General features: G+C 43.8%; 1 protein-coding gene across 1 annotated transcript in view; it reads right to left on the bottom strand.

The window, feature by feature from the left end:
- LOC119413776 (phosphatidylinositol 3-kinase regulatory subunit alpha) overlaps positions 1-12,163 on the bottom strand; it is a 15,538-nt gene extending 3,375 nt beyond the window's left edge. The window contains exons 1-8 of the mRNA XM_037680837.1: positions 11,981-12,163; positions 10,148-10,635; positions 6,449-6,578; positions 4,899-4,991; positions 4,435-4,506; positions 4,237-4,353; positions 3,497-3,695; positions 3,137-3,219 (exon numbers count right to left, since the gene is read on the bottom strand). Of these exons, the coding sequence (XP_037536765.1) occupies positions 3,137-3,219; positions 3,497-3,695; positions 4,237-4,353; positions 4,435-4,506; positions 4,899-4,991; positions 6,449-6,578; positions 10,148-10,339 (886 nt within the window). The 5' untranslated portion in view covers positions 10,340-10,635; positions 11,981-12,163. The remainder of the gene's footprint in view (positions 1-3,136; positions 3,220-3,496; positions 3,696-4,236; positions 4,354-4,434; positions 4,507-4,898; positions 4,992-6,448; positions 6,579-10,147; positions 10,636-11,980) is intronic.
- Between the last annotated feature and the right edge of the window lie 2,812 nt (positions 12,164-14,975).

The following is a 14,975-nucleotide window of genomic DNA, read 5'->3' as shown; positions in this document are numbered from 1 at the left end:
TGAGCAGGTAAACCTCTACACCACCTGATCAGGTAAACCTCTACACCACCTGAGCAGGTAAACCTCTGCACCTGAACAGGTAAACCTTGGACTGACAGCACATTTTACGTTTTACTGAATCTGCAGAAAATCTCACACATTTGTGAAGTTTGTAGCTGAGAAGAATTCACAAAACATGTATTAAGAGCTAAACGCTGCACGACTTCTGTCCTGAAGCTTTGGTGTCAATCCTACGAGTCTGTTAGTAAAATATCTCTTGAGTCACTGCACGGATTTAATAAGTCACAGAAACTAATCATTGGATGTGTGTCTACAACTGATTTACCTTTTGGAGTAACCACAAAGATTCAGTGAGCCACAGTTGAACTACATTAGAAAAATAAATAACTAACTCCGTTTCATATTTATTATATAGATAGATGTTGATATAGATATTGATATAGATAGATGTTGATATAGATATTGATATAGATAGATAGATATATTTATATACATATATATTTATATAGATAGATGTTGATATTTAACTAAAACTCGTGTGGTAGTAGGAGAGTCATCCTCAACACACACTCGGAGCTAACAGCTCAACACATCAGTTTCTAAGTTTGTCAGGCAGCAGGTGAAACGTCAGTTTAATGTGATTAAACATTTGTCACAATAAAACATGAATAACATCTTGATTTGTCCGGAGCACAGATCTGTGCAGCTCCAGCAGGAACGCTCCGTTTCTTTCATCTAATTAAACGAGTCCGTGAGACGGTGTCAAGTCATTTGTTAAAGCAGCAGCTGGTTCGTTCGTGTTGCTGAATGTTCAGCACCAGAGGAGGAAACCTCATCTTCAGCAGCAAAGTGAGAAGATTCTGTGACTCCAGCAGTTCCGAGGGATTCGCTACAACCTACAAGTCAGAAGATGTGAAGCAAAGCAGCAGGAGGTCGATCACGAGCCGTTCTCCTCAGACCAATGGAGAGAACGCCAGCAGGAAGCTGGAAAACTAAACGAGAAACAACTCACGGCTGATGGAAGGAGAAAAGTGGTGGAGCGGGTGGAGATGAGACTGCGTCATGTTTGTCGGCTCGTGTGACGAATCGTTTCTTCTCGTGTTTGAAAAATGAATTCCTCAAAGTCGTCCGTGATTTTTAAATCACGATTTCATGAGTTCAGGTTTAATAAATCAATCATTTCAGAACGACAGCGACCTGCTCAGGTGTTCTCAGGTCCTACCTGGACTCTGCATGTTAATGTAGCACAGGATCTTCTCTCGGCCCCTCGTGGACTCGGACCTGGACCTGACCCCCTCCTCTCGCTCCATGGCCTCCTCTAAACCGTCGGAGCTCAGCGGCGACTCAGAGAGGAAATAAAAGCCTGTCCTCTCTCATGCTGTCCTGCCGTCAGTCCATCCCGTTTCTGCTCTGGAAAAAGTGACGTCATCTCAGTTGGAGCTACGTATTTGTCTTTGGGGGGTCCAGGAGGTTTTTCTGAGAAGAGCCCTGCAGCTGGTGCTCATCTTCACGTCTCTTTGTGCAGAAGTCGTCCGTCTGCAGCGCAGACATGTTCAGAAACGACACAACTTCCCCTCCATCCGTCTTCTCTCCCAGCTCCAGTTCAAAGCTCCGGAGAGCAGCTTGGAGATGTGTGACATCACCGCTGCTCTCAGCCAATCCCACGGTGGCAGTGATGTCACCGGGGCAACGCCCCCCCTCCTCCTCCGCAGCATCGCTCAGCCGGTGGATGGATGATGTCACTGTTTCAGCTGCTGCTCGCTCCAACTGACTCAGAACCTCTGAACACACGAAGAAGAAGCGGACTGACACACGTCAGTCATGTGATCGTCCCAACGAGCGTCTGGACCGTGGAGCAGAGCTCTGAGCGCCCAGTTACTCAGACCTGATGAAACTGGGCCTTTTCATAAACACGCTCTCTCGTGTCGTTTCACATCAACCAGGAACCAGCAGGAGGAACAAATCATGGAGGGTCAGCAGCTGGCGTGTTGTTTCCAGCAGGTGGCCGACACGGTGGAGAGGCGGCTGATGCTGTCGCCTCACAGGAAGAAGGTCTGCCTCGTTTTCAGAAACAACTTTAATTCCAACAGAATGAAGGGATTTTCTGATGAACCGTCCAAATGCTTGTCGCCCGCCGCCTTTCACGCCACACTTCAAAACTAAAATCACCTGAAGGTGAGAAGAAACGATGTAGTCCAACCTTAAAATGACGTCATGCACTCGGAGGACGAGTTGACGAGGACTCTCAGCTACCACGCCACACTCCGCTCTTCCTGACAGCTGCAGCCATGATGGCGGTCCATCAGCCATCTTGAATTTGACCGACATCAAAGACTGATCAGATAATCGGGCAGCACGATGGATCAGTGGTTGGCACTGTTGCCTCACAGCAAGAAGGTCCTGGTTCAATCCTGAGGTCCTTCTGTGTGGAGTTTGCATGTTCTCCTCGTGGGTTTCCTCCCGGTCCAGAACCTGCAGGTCCAGCAGGACCTGTGGTCTCAGCGGGATCCGTCTGGTTAATTAAAGGTTAATAAACAAAGATATTTCGGTAACAGACCCACAGGAACGTTTGTTGATAAAAGAGTTGATAAAAACTCTTCAGTTTGTGAGATCAGCAGGTGGCGCTCCCGTCTGTTTAATCTCAGATTAAAGAACAAATCTGCAGTCCGGGTTACGCGACGCCAGCGTCGTCGGCTCCGACGGCATCCAGAAAGATTTATTTTGTGTCAAATGAAGAAAATTTGTAAAAACTAAACTTCTAGTTTGTGTTAACTTTCTGAAAAGCTCAAGATATTTAAAACGTTTTATAACCAAAAACTCATTTCACTGCAACAAAAGGGATTGTGTGGAGATTATTCCTCTGGTTCCAAACAGCAGCACAACCGTGGAAACAAAACGCCTGCGGGTGATTTTATTGTCACGAACGTTAAAAAACCTTAAGATTTAGTCCAAACGTTTCTGTAGTTAAGACTCTGCAGACATCCTGCCTGGAAAAGGTGAAAGTTTAAAGTTTTAGCAAAAAACAAACAAACTTTTGAGACGTGGCTTTAATTGTTCTGAGCCAGTTTTCAGGCACCGCGCAGAAGAACGGACGAGTGGACACAACAATGAAACCAGAGTGAGGTGTTCCCGTTACCTGGTGCTGCTTGGTTCATGTTGAGTTCACTGCTTATCAGAACCTCCAGGACCTGGACCAGCGGATCCACATCAGACTCAGACCTGAACACAGAGACTCCATCAGACCTGATGATCTCACGTCTGAAAATAAATAACTTTCTACATTTAATCTGTGCGAAAAATGAAGGAGTCCGCGAGTCGTGAGGTCCAGAACAGGAAAAGGAACCAAAACTTCAAGTGTTCTAGATTAGAACTCTGAATCTTCCCTCCGCATTGAAGGCATTTGTTAAATGTTTGATAAACACGTGTTTACATGAGTGTTTACATGCGTGTTTACATGCGTGTTTACATGCGTGTTTAACGTGTGTGTGGTTCTGACCCAGACGTCTGTCTGAACAGCAGCGGGCTGAAGTTCTCGGCCACGGTCCGGGGGCTCAGCTGGTTCCTGGAGCCGTGCAGACACAGACGGGCCACGTGTCGGACCACGCTGAGCAGCGTCAAACCGTACTGGGCGGGGCAGGCGGGAGAACTGGCCACGCCCCGCAGCACCTGAGCGCAGTCCTCCGGGTCTCGAACCTCTGCACACAGAAACACAGAACAGGCCTGATCTCCTCTTCCTTTGGGTTTTAATCCAGAACATCACTGGATAATCTCAGAAAATTATTTAAAACATTCTTAACGACTTATTCCAGATGTTGGACCCAAAGAGTTTTGTTTGTTTCCTGTTCGGGCTGGTTGGTGTTTTGCTGCCACCTTGTGGTGGAGGGACGAACAAAATGGATCAAAGTTTTTAAATTAACATTTTATAACTTTATAACTATTTTAAACAAGTCTCTTATTCATAACAAACTTGGGTCTTTAAGGGATGAAATTATTAAATAATTATGCAATAATTTCATTTTCCGTTTTTAGCCAATAGTGTTTTAAATAACTAATTTAAACTACAGTCTAGATTAATATTGTTTGTTAAATTATGTGCATAAGAATTTTAACCCAGGTGGAGTTTTTTATTCCAGTCAGCTTCGTGTTTGATTTCATATCTTCCCATTTCTCTTTTTGCTGAGAACAAACTGGATCCGGAGGTTTTTCCAGCACCAGCAGGTTCTGGGTTCTGCTGACCTTGGACCGTGTGGATCATGTCGGCCTGCAGCGAAGGGGGCAGGACGGGACCAGGGAGGTCCTGCAGGAACCGGACCACCCCGTCACACAGAGAGGGGACGTCCAGCTGCTCCAGATCTGAAAACAAACGCACCCCAGTTGAACCTACAAGGCCCGGCTGCAGACAGAACCACGTTAAGAGGCTGTCAGAGCCCTCACCGGTGTCGGCCAGGTGTCGGGTGTCCAGAACTCCTCCACTCATGCTGCGGTAAACCCCGGGGCTGTCCAGACCTGCACAGAATTTAAAAAACAGCAACTTTTAATCACCGAATACATCCATCAGTAAACAGATTAAAGTGCGGGCTGTTTCAGAACCAAACAGTAAATGATACGGGTGTAACCAGACCCGTTTCTCACAGGACCCTGATCATTTAGTTTTACAAGTTGCAGCGCACGTTCTGTCCAAACATCTGATTAACTCAATGAATGATCTCACAACGTGCTCGAACAGCAAGAGTCAGGCCGAGTTTAATTTGATTTCTGTCAGATGCAGATTAAAGGTAAAAATACACAAACGAGTGAGTTGGAAGAAACTAAAGATAAATGTTTCTGTAACTATTTGATGTTTGGCAGCAGCGAATCAGTGAAACCAACAGGAAGTTGTTCATGTTCCTGTTTGTTACCTTTAGTCTCTATGAGCTCCATCAGTCTGCTGAGGACCGGGGGGGCCGTGTCCGGGGGGCCGAACTGCTCGGGGAGGTCTGGTAACACAAAGCCTGAAGAACAAACAAACAAACAAACGTTGAACATGAAGCTTCAGACTGAATCAACAACACGCAGAAACTGATAAAAGCCGTCACTGCTGAAACCCGACATTCAGAAAAATTAATCCTTTCTTTCGCATTACGGCAGCAAGGCTGAGGCTTATGGGTAACGTAGTCTTTACAGACACAAGGAGGTAAACCCCTCCAGCACGTTTCACTCAGACAGGAGAAAGAGAGGAAGTGAAAAACGTGCAGTTCAGTGAAAGAGGCAGGTAAGAACAGTAATCTAAACTGTGCTGACTACCACACACACACACACACACACGCACGCACGCACACGCACACTTCCTGTGTTTTCCGTGAAGCTGATGGCAGCAGAACAGACCTGAGATCTGTTCAGTCAGCAGCCACAGCCCTGACTAAACAGCAGCTGAGCTCATGCAAACTTCTGCAGCCGTGAAGAACACGAGGAGCGGTTCTGAGGGCGGTTCGGTTCTGGACTTTGGGTCTGAGCGAAGGTCTAAGTTCTGACCTGAACTGTCCTCACAGAGGAAGACGTTGAAATGTGTTTTTAAGAAGACAGGAAGCAGCACTGAGTCCTAACGTGCAAATTCTACAGAAAAAATAAAACCTTTAGAAAAAGTGACAAATTTATGATTTTTAATAAACGAGCAGAAACTCTAAACCAGAGGTCAACACGCAGCTCTTTACAGCTTTTACCATAAAATAAATAAAGAAACAATTATAAGCAGTTCATTTAGAGTTCTGTAATTTGTAAATAAAAACGCTAACAGAAAGTGATTACGAAACAAATGGATCATTTTATGCTTTTGGTTGAAGTAATGTAACTTGCAGCCCTAAAGTGTGACGTTCTGATGACCGTCAGAGAATTAAAACAGGTTTGAGGGCAGTTTGTGAGAGGAGAAACAAAAAGAGCAGCTTTGTAAACGTAGTGCTGTAAAAAGACAGAAGGCGTTCTGCGACACCGGCGGCTCATTTATTAATTATTTAAACCTTAAATAAATTAAAGGCATCTGAATTTATGAGGGGAGTCATTTTACTCATTTTATGTTCACTCACAGTCATTGGGATGAAAATATGATCATTTTTAAAGGAGCATTTATTATTTTTCACAAATAAAGTTCAGACTCACGACGGCCTCCATAACTTAGTTTATATTTGATCAAAGCGGAACATTTTCTTTCCTTCTTAGTTTATTTTTCATTGAAAAATAGCAACAAGTTCTGTTGGTGATTAAAATGTCTGTTTATTGTGAAAGTGTCCGGGCCCTGCCGTAAGGCCACGGCAGCAGCAGAGGGATTAAACCCATCGCGATGAAGATGATGAAGACATCTTTACATCAGATTACCGTGTTTACATGGAAACGTTCTGCTGCTGCATCAGGACAGAACCGTGACCCGCTGATCTTTGGGCTGATGGAAACTTCATGACTCAGAACTTTTACTTACTCTCGGACTCGGAGTCGGTCCGGACCGACGCCGCTGATGGTGGTCTGGGAGGGCGGGGCTTTGGAGTGGGCGGAGAGATCCTCTTCCTCCCAACGAACTCCACGTACGTGCCCGGGAAGTCTCCTTTTTCCTGCCGGACACAGAAAACCACGTTAGTCAGAGTGGAGTGAGCTCAAAGCACTTCAGGTTATTTCAACGTTCTGCTGAGTTTTGAGAATCATTTCTGTCTCCTGACTTTACGAGTCCTTCGTTGGTTGTCGTCATGATCCAAATCAAACTGAATCATCCTGCTTCACTTTGAGCTTGAGTTTGTTTTCAGGCCAGCGTGTGATCTCAGAACAATCTGCAGCCTGTCCTGCAACGTCCCCACGCACAGAAAACTGGATTTAATGAGCACGTTTGGATTTACCGTCAGGAGTCACATTTCAGCTGATCTCATGCTGCAGGGCTGGACTGGTGCTGGTTCTGATTCAGACTGTGTTTCGCTTCATAACTGCTGCCTGTGTTTGCACTCTTTCATTAAGTTTTTTTTATACAGAACCACAAAGTGGTCATTATGGTTCAGCAACGCACATGAATGAGAGTAAACAGAGTTCAAACAGAAACGCTGCCACACCAAGACGTTGATCTTTGATTCACTCAAAGATTTTATGACGTTTGGACGTCTTCAGTCGTCTTATGGGGCGGCTGTGGCTGACTGGTTTGAGCAGTCGCCCTCCAGTGGGAGAGTTGGGGGTTTGATTCTACCAGCAGTCACATGTTGGAGTGTCCCTGAGCAAGACACTGAACCCCCTCGTTGCACCCGACGTGTCTCATCAGTGCATGAGTGTGATCTAAAGCTCCGATTAGTCTCAACAAGTCAAGTCACATTTATTTATAAAGCACATTTAAACCAGTAGCTGGATCAAAGTGCAACCGATTCACATCTTTGTCGAGATGCAGTAAAGTGCTGTGTGTGTGTGTGTATGTGTGTGTGTGTGTGTGTGCTTGAGGTAAATGAGTGCACAGATTGTGTTGTAAAGAGCTTTGAGTACCGGTACAGTTTATGTTGCTCAAAACCATTTCAAACGTTTTCAGTTCGTCTGTTCTTCAGAGCAAGTGTCATCATCATCATCATCATCATCATGTTACGAGTCTCACGGGCCCAAACTGAGCTGGACGTTCTCCGTTTGACAAGATGGACCAGAAGTTACAATGTTTTGTCCATAATTGCACGACAAACTGTGAAGACACAAACCCAACATTACTGCAGAGTTTGGGTCTGCGCTTCAGGAAAATACCCAGTAAGAACTACCAGTATGTAATGGATTATATGGTGCCAAACTGGTCCTGAACTCAGAACTGGGTCTTTTCATTTGATCTGTCAAAGCTCGGGGGGGTCGTGGTCTGATGCTGCAGAAACACCAAGTGTTTGCTGATCCAGAACCAAGAACTCCTTACACGCAGGCCTGGTTTATGAGGTCCAAACAGAAACGCTCCTAAAACGTTGGAACCACCATGTTTAATAAAGTTGGATTAACGAGCTTCACTCAGAGAATTAAAGTCCAACCCGTCAAACTAAAATAAGACGCTTTGCCGTTAAGTGTGACTCCACTCAGCTCTCGTCTTAACGGTTCTTCTCAGGTGGAGATGATTCGTCAGTGATCCGTTTCCCCGCTCTGTGGACGGTATCGTAACGTCTTTTTGTGCCACTCCACTTGTTGCGGCCGTTCATCGGACTTGAATTTCTTTAGCTCGTCTTGGCACTGCTTATAAGAGTCTGGGTGTAGCCATGTTGCACCATCATCTCTGAGATCTCTCTGTAAACGCGCTCGTTTCTTGTGGCGCCGTCCGTCAACGCGATGAGGAAGTGGAGGTTCAGATGTAGTTTCCAGGTCTGCAGTGACGTAGCTCTGCTGGCCAGTCAACGGCTGCTATCTGCTCACGCCAAAGTCAGACCCTCTGAGTCTCAAACAAGACGGTCCCACAAACTGAGCTGAGTGGGAGTGGTACTGGCAGAGGGCCGGCCTTTAACTGGTGCCGTGTGGTGCACAACAGATGAGTTGAGACGGTGGCAAAGCGACAATGTTTTCCTTCACATTTTCTTTGAAAGTTCTCACAGCAAACTATGACAGCAGACATGAAATGTTCCCCTGAACTTTATCATTATGGTGCAGTTAGAAAATATTTACTCCAGTAGGTTGCCAGATATCTCGATACATATTTATGCAATACAGCCATGCACTTCACGTCAACAAAATCAGTCCAGACTTTACTCAACAAATATGAACCTAAAGATATACAACGACATCAAAGCTGTTGCTTTTCTCCAAACAGAACAGCTTATAACTAAACATCATTGGTGACCCGTTTGCAGTTTCTGGCTGGTTCCGTAGCTCAGGGGTGTCCAGTCCTGGTCCTCAAGGGCCACTATGTTTTACTGGTTTTTCTGTTCCCGCACACCTGATTCAAAATTTAGATTACCTCTCCATGTTCTCCAGAGGATCACCCATAGATTCAAACCAGGTGTGTTAGAGCAGAGAAACATCTAAAACATGCAGGAACAGGACTGGACACCCCCTACTGTAAAAAAACAACGGGTAGTTAGCAGCTTTTTAATTTGGGGACACATTAACCATAAATAAAGTTATCTCCCAGGATGAAGAACTGGGAGATAAAGTTAAGAGGCCAAACTGAGATGGTTTGGACATGTCCAGAGGAGGGACAGTGGTTTGGACATGTCCAGAGCAGGGACAGTGGTTTGGACATGTCCAGAGGAGGGACAGTGGTTTGGACATGTCCAGAGCAGGGACAGAGTGAGACGGAGGACTTGTTGTGGAGACCCTGAAGAGGGAATGGCCAAAAGAAGATGATTAACCATCAATATAAATGTTTCTGTGCAGATTTTGTTTCTTACTTTATGAAGTTTTGACCAGTTCAATGATTTTGCAACGAATATTTTGTTTTTTATATAATATGAACAACGTCTGACGTTTTAAATGCCACCTGGTCCGTGGTTCAGACCAGCTTTGATAATGATTGTTTGCAGCTGAAGTTAGGAACCTGGTTTGTAGCTGTAAGCATAAATCTACTGGTTTAAAAAGCAACAGCTGGTGTTTCAGTGATCCTGTGTGAGAGTGTTAAAGCAGGAGTTTAAAGGAAACAAACTCTGATCTGTGTGGATGACTCTTCACTTTTAAATAATTATTTTGAATTATTCAAGTCTTTGGGGTTAGGGGATAAAATCTATTTTTAGGTGCATCAAATTTTAACATGGAAGATTCTGAATCCGTTTTCAAACGTCTAAAATAAATGTAGTTAATCTGTGTTGCTGCTTTAGGAGTCAGAAGAACAGTAGTTGCTTGGTGGAGTTTGTCCCAGTGGAGTTGCCGTAGCTTCCTGCTCCTGAACGCTGAAGAACATCGGTCTGTAAATAACAGCTAAAGTTATCAGAACATGGCTGTCTTTAGTAATCACTCTGAGATGTTTATTTAGAAGAAAACATGTTCTTCTAAAGCTGAACCAGCTCTGAACTGGACCCTCAAACTGGTTCTAAAGGTTCACCCTCATCAGATCAACACGTTCCTCCATCAGGCAGCTGCAGCCCACAGCAAGTTAAAACTGACGTAATACCAGATAAGAAAAGTGGACGGGACAACCTGGACACCTGCAGGACAACCTGCGTCCTCAGTGACCTTCTGCGGCTGCGATGTGTCGTACCTGTGTGGTCTCGTTGAAGCCTGGCAGCCAGCCAATTTCAGACGGGCGCTCTTCGGCTCCGTTGCTGCAGCCGAGGGCCAGCAGCGCTCCCTTACTGACCAGCAGCATGTCCCCCACATGCAGGTCAATGTCCTCTTCCCGCTCCTTCTTGTACTCGTACAGAGCTCGGTACTGAAAACCCTCTGAGCTCATCCTGACGTCTAGTTGAGTATGGCTTCACGGTCAGTAACAAAAAAGAAACTCTGAGTAGAAAACACTAGAAAAATATTGTCTTCTCTTGTCCTGAGGGGGTTTAATGTGGAGAATAGTGGCTTTGGAAATATGGCGTGTCCATGTGTTTGTGCGTCTCTCCTGTCTCCATGTCTGCTACAGTCCTGTCATCCGTCCAGGCACATCCACAGGCGCTCGCTCACAGAGACATCTTCAGCCTTCATGAACAGGAGTCTGAGAGGAGGCGGAGGCCACATCTGTGGAGGCCACAGCTCAACCTGAGAGGCAAGAGGAGATCAAAGTTTAATGATGGGGGAGGACAGAAAGACGAGCTGCAGCTTTTACACACAAAGAGCTGAAACGGTCCATCAGCAGCTGCGGAGACCACATTTTACTGATTTACTGAACAGAATAAAGCTAAACGTGATCAGCTTACTGACAGACCTCAAACTTAAGATGACAAACAAACGAGAACTGATTTCCTGCTCGCTTCTTCGGCAGTTGTGTCGAGTTTCCCCAGGAAGTCATTCAGCAGCAGCGATGAGCTGACCAGATTAAAGGCACACGTCAGTTCAAACAGCCGAAGTACGCCCGAAACACCAAACGGTTTCATTTACGAGCAGCTGCTTCAAAGTATGTGAAATAAAAAAGTGTTAATATTTTGATGTCTTGGTTGAAACATGAAATGATATATTCCTTAAATAAATAAAATCCTGCGAGTGATTTGTTTCGTCAGAAAAACAGTCAGAAACAATAATTTGTTTATGAAGATAAAACAGAAAATCTAAACTTTGATAGTAAAATGTAGCCACAGCTTAAAGTTAATTTTAAGTTTTAATCAAAATTGAGCTGATCATGTTTTACCAAAAGGAAATTTCATGTTTTCTATAAAACCTGAAAATCCAGTAAAAACTTTTGTATTTTGTTTTAATAACCAACAAATTCAGATTAAGAACAATTAGATTTTAAACCGACGTGTTAAAAATTATTTTATTTCTACTTTATCCGTTTTTTTTTATCTTCAATTCAGAACTCACTGATTTTCTTCAAATTATAAACTGAATTTACATTAAAGACTTTAAAAAATGACACTGCGAAAGAAAAAGCTGAAACATAATTAATCCAAGTCTTCCTGATTAATCCAGTTTGTGTGGCCGATAAATTGTCAAATGCAATAAATAAAAAGATAATTAAGAGGAAAAGTTCCAACAAACGAACGAATGTTTCATTTTTACATTTATCATTAATTCCCAGTAAAGGTTTAACACTTAATTACTCCAGTTTAATTGGTCTTAGGCTCTGGTCCAATGATTAAACATGAAATGAGGAAAAAGTCCCGAACACAAAAAGATTCGTCGAGTTTTAAACTCGCGTTGAGGAAAAAGAAGGAAAGCTGCAAACTCTGGACCCGTAAGATACTTTCCTGGTTTGATTAAAATGAACGATTATCTAATGAATCCTATTTACATGAATTTCGAAGAAAAGGCATCTTAAAATAGCAAACGTTCATGAAGTTGTGAAGCAGCAGGAGGAGCGTCAGGAAACGGGAACTACCAGCGCAGCTAGCTGCTAGCTGCTAGCTTTAGCCCACTAGCTCGTGTCGGTCGCTCGAGCGTCGCTCACCTTTTAATCTTTAAACTTTTTCACCAGCGATGGCCTCCAGCAGAGAACACAGCCGACATTTTGTTGGACACGACCTCCAGAAGCTCGCCAGAAACGAGAAGTTCCGTTATTTTGTCGAACGTTTCCAGGATGGAGACGATCAAGGACCGTCCGTTCGTTTTTTTCTCCACAGATTTACGTCAAGTCTGCGCAGCACAAGGGCCACTTCCGGTAGAGCCTGCCAAAATAAAACGTGTTCAAAACAACAGAAACGTTACATATTTAAACGATTGCAGCCTTTTGTTAGAATTTAGTTGTCCGATCTACAGTTTAATATTACGAAAAAACTGACTGCTTATTGAAGCAGTTAAGACGATATAATTTGTTGCTGGAGACAAACGTATAATGATGAGGATTGACTGAACTTTTCAAAATAAAACAAGGGCGTATTTTCATGTGATGAAATAAATTAAAACGTGATCAAATGAACTTTTGAGATGCTACAAGCAATGATGATATATAAATTAAATACATTATTCATCTTCTAACAATTCAGGCGTTAAAAAGCCGTGATGATAGATTTTACATAGACAGGGAGGCAGGGCACCTACGTCATATCCGGTAACCTAGATATTAATGCGGTACTGTCAGGGTAGGTTTCCATAGCAACAAAGGAGAGTGTGGGGGTTTGGTATATCCGTGCTGCCCTCATTCACTCAGCTCTCATAGGAGCACAGAGGCTCTGAAGAGCGTGCGTGTGTCGGTTAAAAGCTGGGTGACTCCCGGATCATGTGACTGCTGCGGAGGCTTTTCCAGAACACACTGCGCACATCACATGCACAGCTGTATGTGCAGTCATCCATCAGTGAACACACCATATACATAAAAAATATAAACTTTTATTTACATCACAAACATCTGACATTAAATTCATAAAACAAATAAACACAGCTTTTTAATTTCATTAACAGTACAAACGATCACCGTAAAGTTACTCCAGGATTTAAAGCTGCGTGCGCACAATGTGGAGAAATGCTGAATTGATTGTTGTGTAAACTGTTTCCACTGTTTGTGAGACTCGTAAATAATAAACAAGGCTAAAATCAAATCCAACATGTTTTTATACGTGAACAGATTAAAGGTCGAGTGATGTTCCACTTTCTGTCTGGTTCCACTTAGCTGCTGCTAAAATAATTTGATTAGCCGAGTGTCACGTGACCCCTCAGAAACAAAGAGACAACACATGACACCACTTCTGGGTTCAAACGATAAAAACCAGAATGTAAATATCTGAGGTCATCTGTCTGAGCGCTGGTGAACCCGACAAACCCAAAATATATATTAAAAATAAATAAATAAATAGTATAAAGCTCAGAACTCCACACTCTTCAGTTCTGAACAGAGAAAGCTTCCTAGACAAAAAAACAACCAACCATCAGCAGAAGTCCAGTTGGTTTGTTTTGTAAAACTCGTGAGTTCTGTGCGGTTCTGAGCAGCTAGGTGTCAGTTTCAGCAGGTGACGTCTGCGCTGCAGCAGTGGTTACCTGTTGGAACACGAGCAGCTCCTAATTAAAAAGTAATGTGACAAATCCAGCTCACACACCTTAAACTCAGGTTCCACTTCCAGCCGAAGCCGATCCCACCAGCCTCCTGAGCACATCTGAGCAGAGAAACCCAGAACTGCTCCACATCGTGAGGAGCTCCGACTGTAACGAGCCGTCAACGGTTGAAAGACGGGACCGAGTTAACGGTTAAACCTAATCTGTAAAATAATTCATTTGGTTTATGGGTGTGCAGATCCTGACTTAAAGTCTGATAAACATTCAGAGATCCGCGACATCAAGTACACCCGACCTCTGACTTGGGTCAAAAGCAGCACTCAGCCCAAAGTAGTCAGAAGCAAACATCTGGATCACTGCAGCTGTTTGTCTTATACAATATATAATCTGCCGAGGCAGCTCAGACTCTCATTAATAAAACAGCTGCACTTCACCAACATCACAGAATCAATCAGAGAGATGAGGAAGTGGGTCACGCTGGTGCCTGGAATACACAGGAACAATCATGACAGGCGCTCGGTGAGCTTCATGGCAGCCATCTTGTTAGGTGCTACATTTCATACTGTTTGCATGTAGAGGTCACACCTTGTGTGAGCTGCATCATTAGTTCAAAAACATAAAGAAATAGTCTTTGTACTTAAAAAACATGCTGTACACTGTGAGAACAGGAGACCGGTATTCTGTAATGAGCCTTGCACCAAATCCAGTCGAGCGGTATTGAAGGTAAAATATTTGCACACCGCAGTAACACTGCTGGGGTAGATTTAAAGTAAGTATTTTTCTGTAAACAGCTCTGCTACCAATCTCTGGAGGTCATTCATTCCAGACTACTAATAAAAACTTATATATCATTTTCCTCATAATGAAAAAAGATTTGTAAGCTCAATCATCCAGGTAGATAACAACAAAAAAGGTTAACTCGTGTCATCTGGACCAGTTGCTTTAAGTGGAAAACGTTTCGTCCCCCATCCAGAGGACTTCCTGTCTATGGCCTGCCAACCAGATCTGTCCCACAGGTAACCTTCACTGCTGTGTTTCAAGCCGACCTCCTGTTGGAATCTCAGCAGACTTTTAACACGTGCACTGCAAAGCACACCCATCCAAAACAATCAATCATCACAAAACCACCTCGCAATCAAGCTGTTTTTTCACTACTTTTCCTTTAATTACCATTTTATTTTCATTTGTTAATAAATAAATAAACTTGTATGCATCCTTTGTGATTGTCTATTGTTGTCCACTGTTGTCGATCACTCTGTTAAAATTCAGGTCTCTCTTGTAAACGAGTCCTCGTGGCTCAATGGGACTAAAAAGGTTGAATGAATCATGAACAATCAAATGTTTTAGGCCAGATGGCCGACTGGCAGAGAGAGAAACAGCCTCGTCCTCAGGCCGTTCCTGTGAAGGTTCCTTATGGGACAGATCTGGTTGGCAGGCCGTAGACTGAGGAAGTCCTT

This window comes from Nematolebias whitei, chromosome 8, assembly GCF_014905685.2.
Source record: "Nematolebias whitei isolate Nwh7 chromosome 8, NemWhi1, whole genome shotgun sequence".
Lineage (NCBI taxonomy): Eukaryota > Metazoa > Chordata > Actinopteri > Cyprinodontiformes > Rivulidae > Nematolebias > Nematolebias whitei.
The sequence above is the reverse complement of the archived record's forward strand: the minus strand, read 5'-3'. Positions and strand labels throughout refer to the sequence as shown.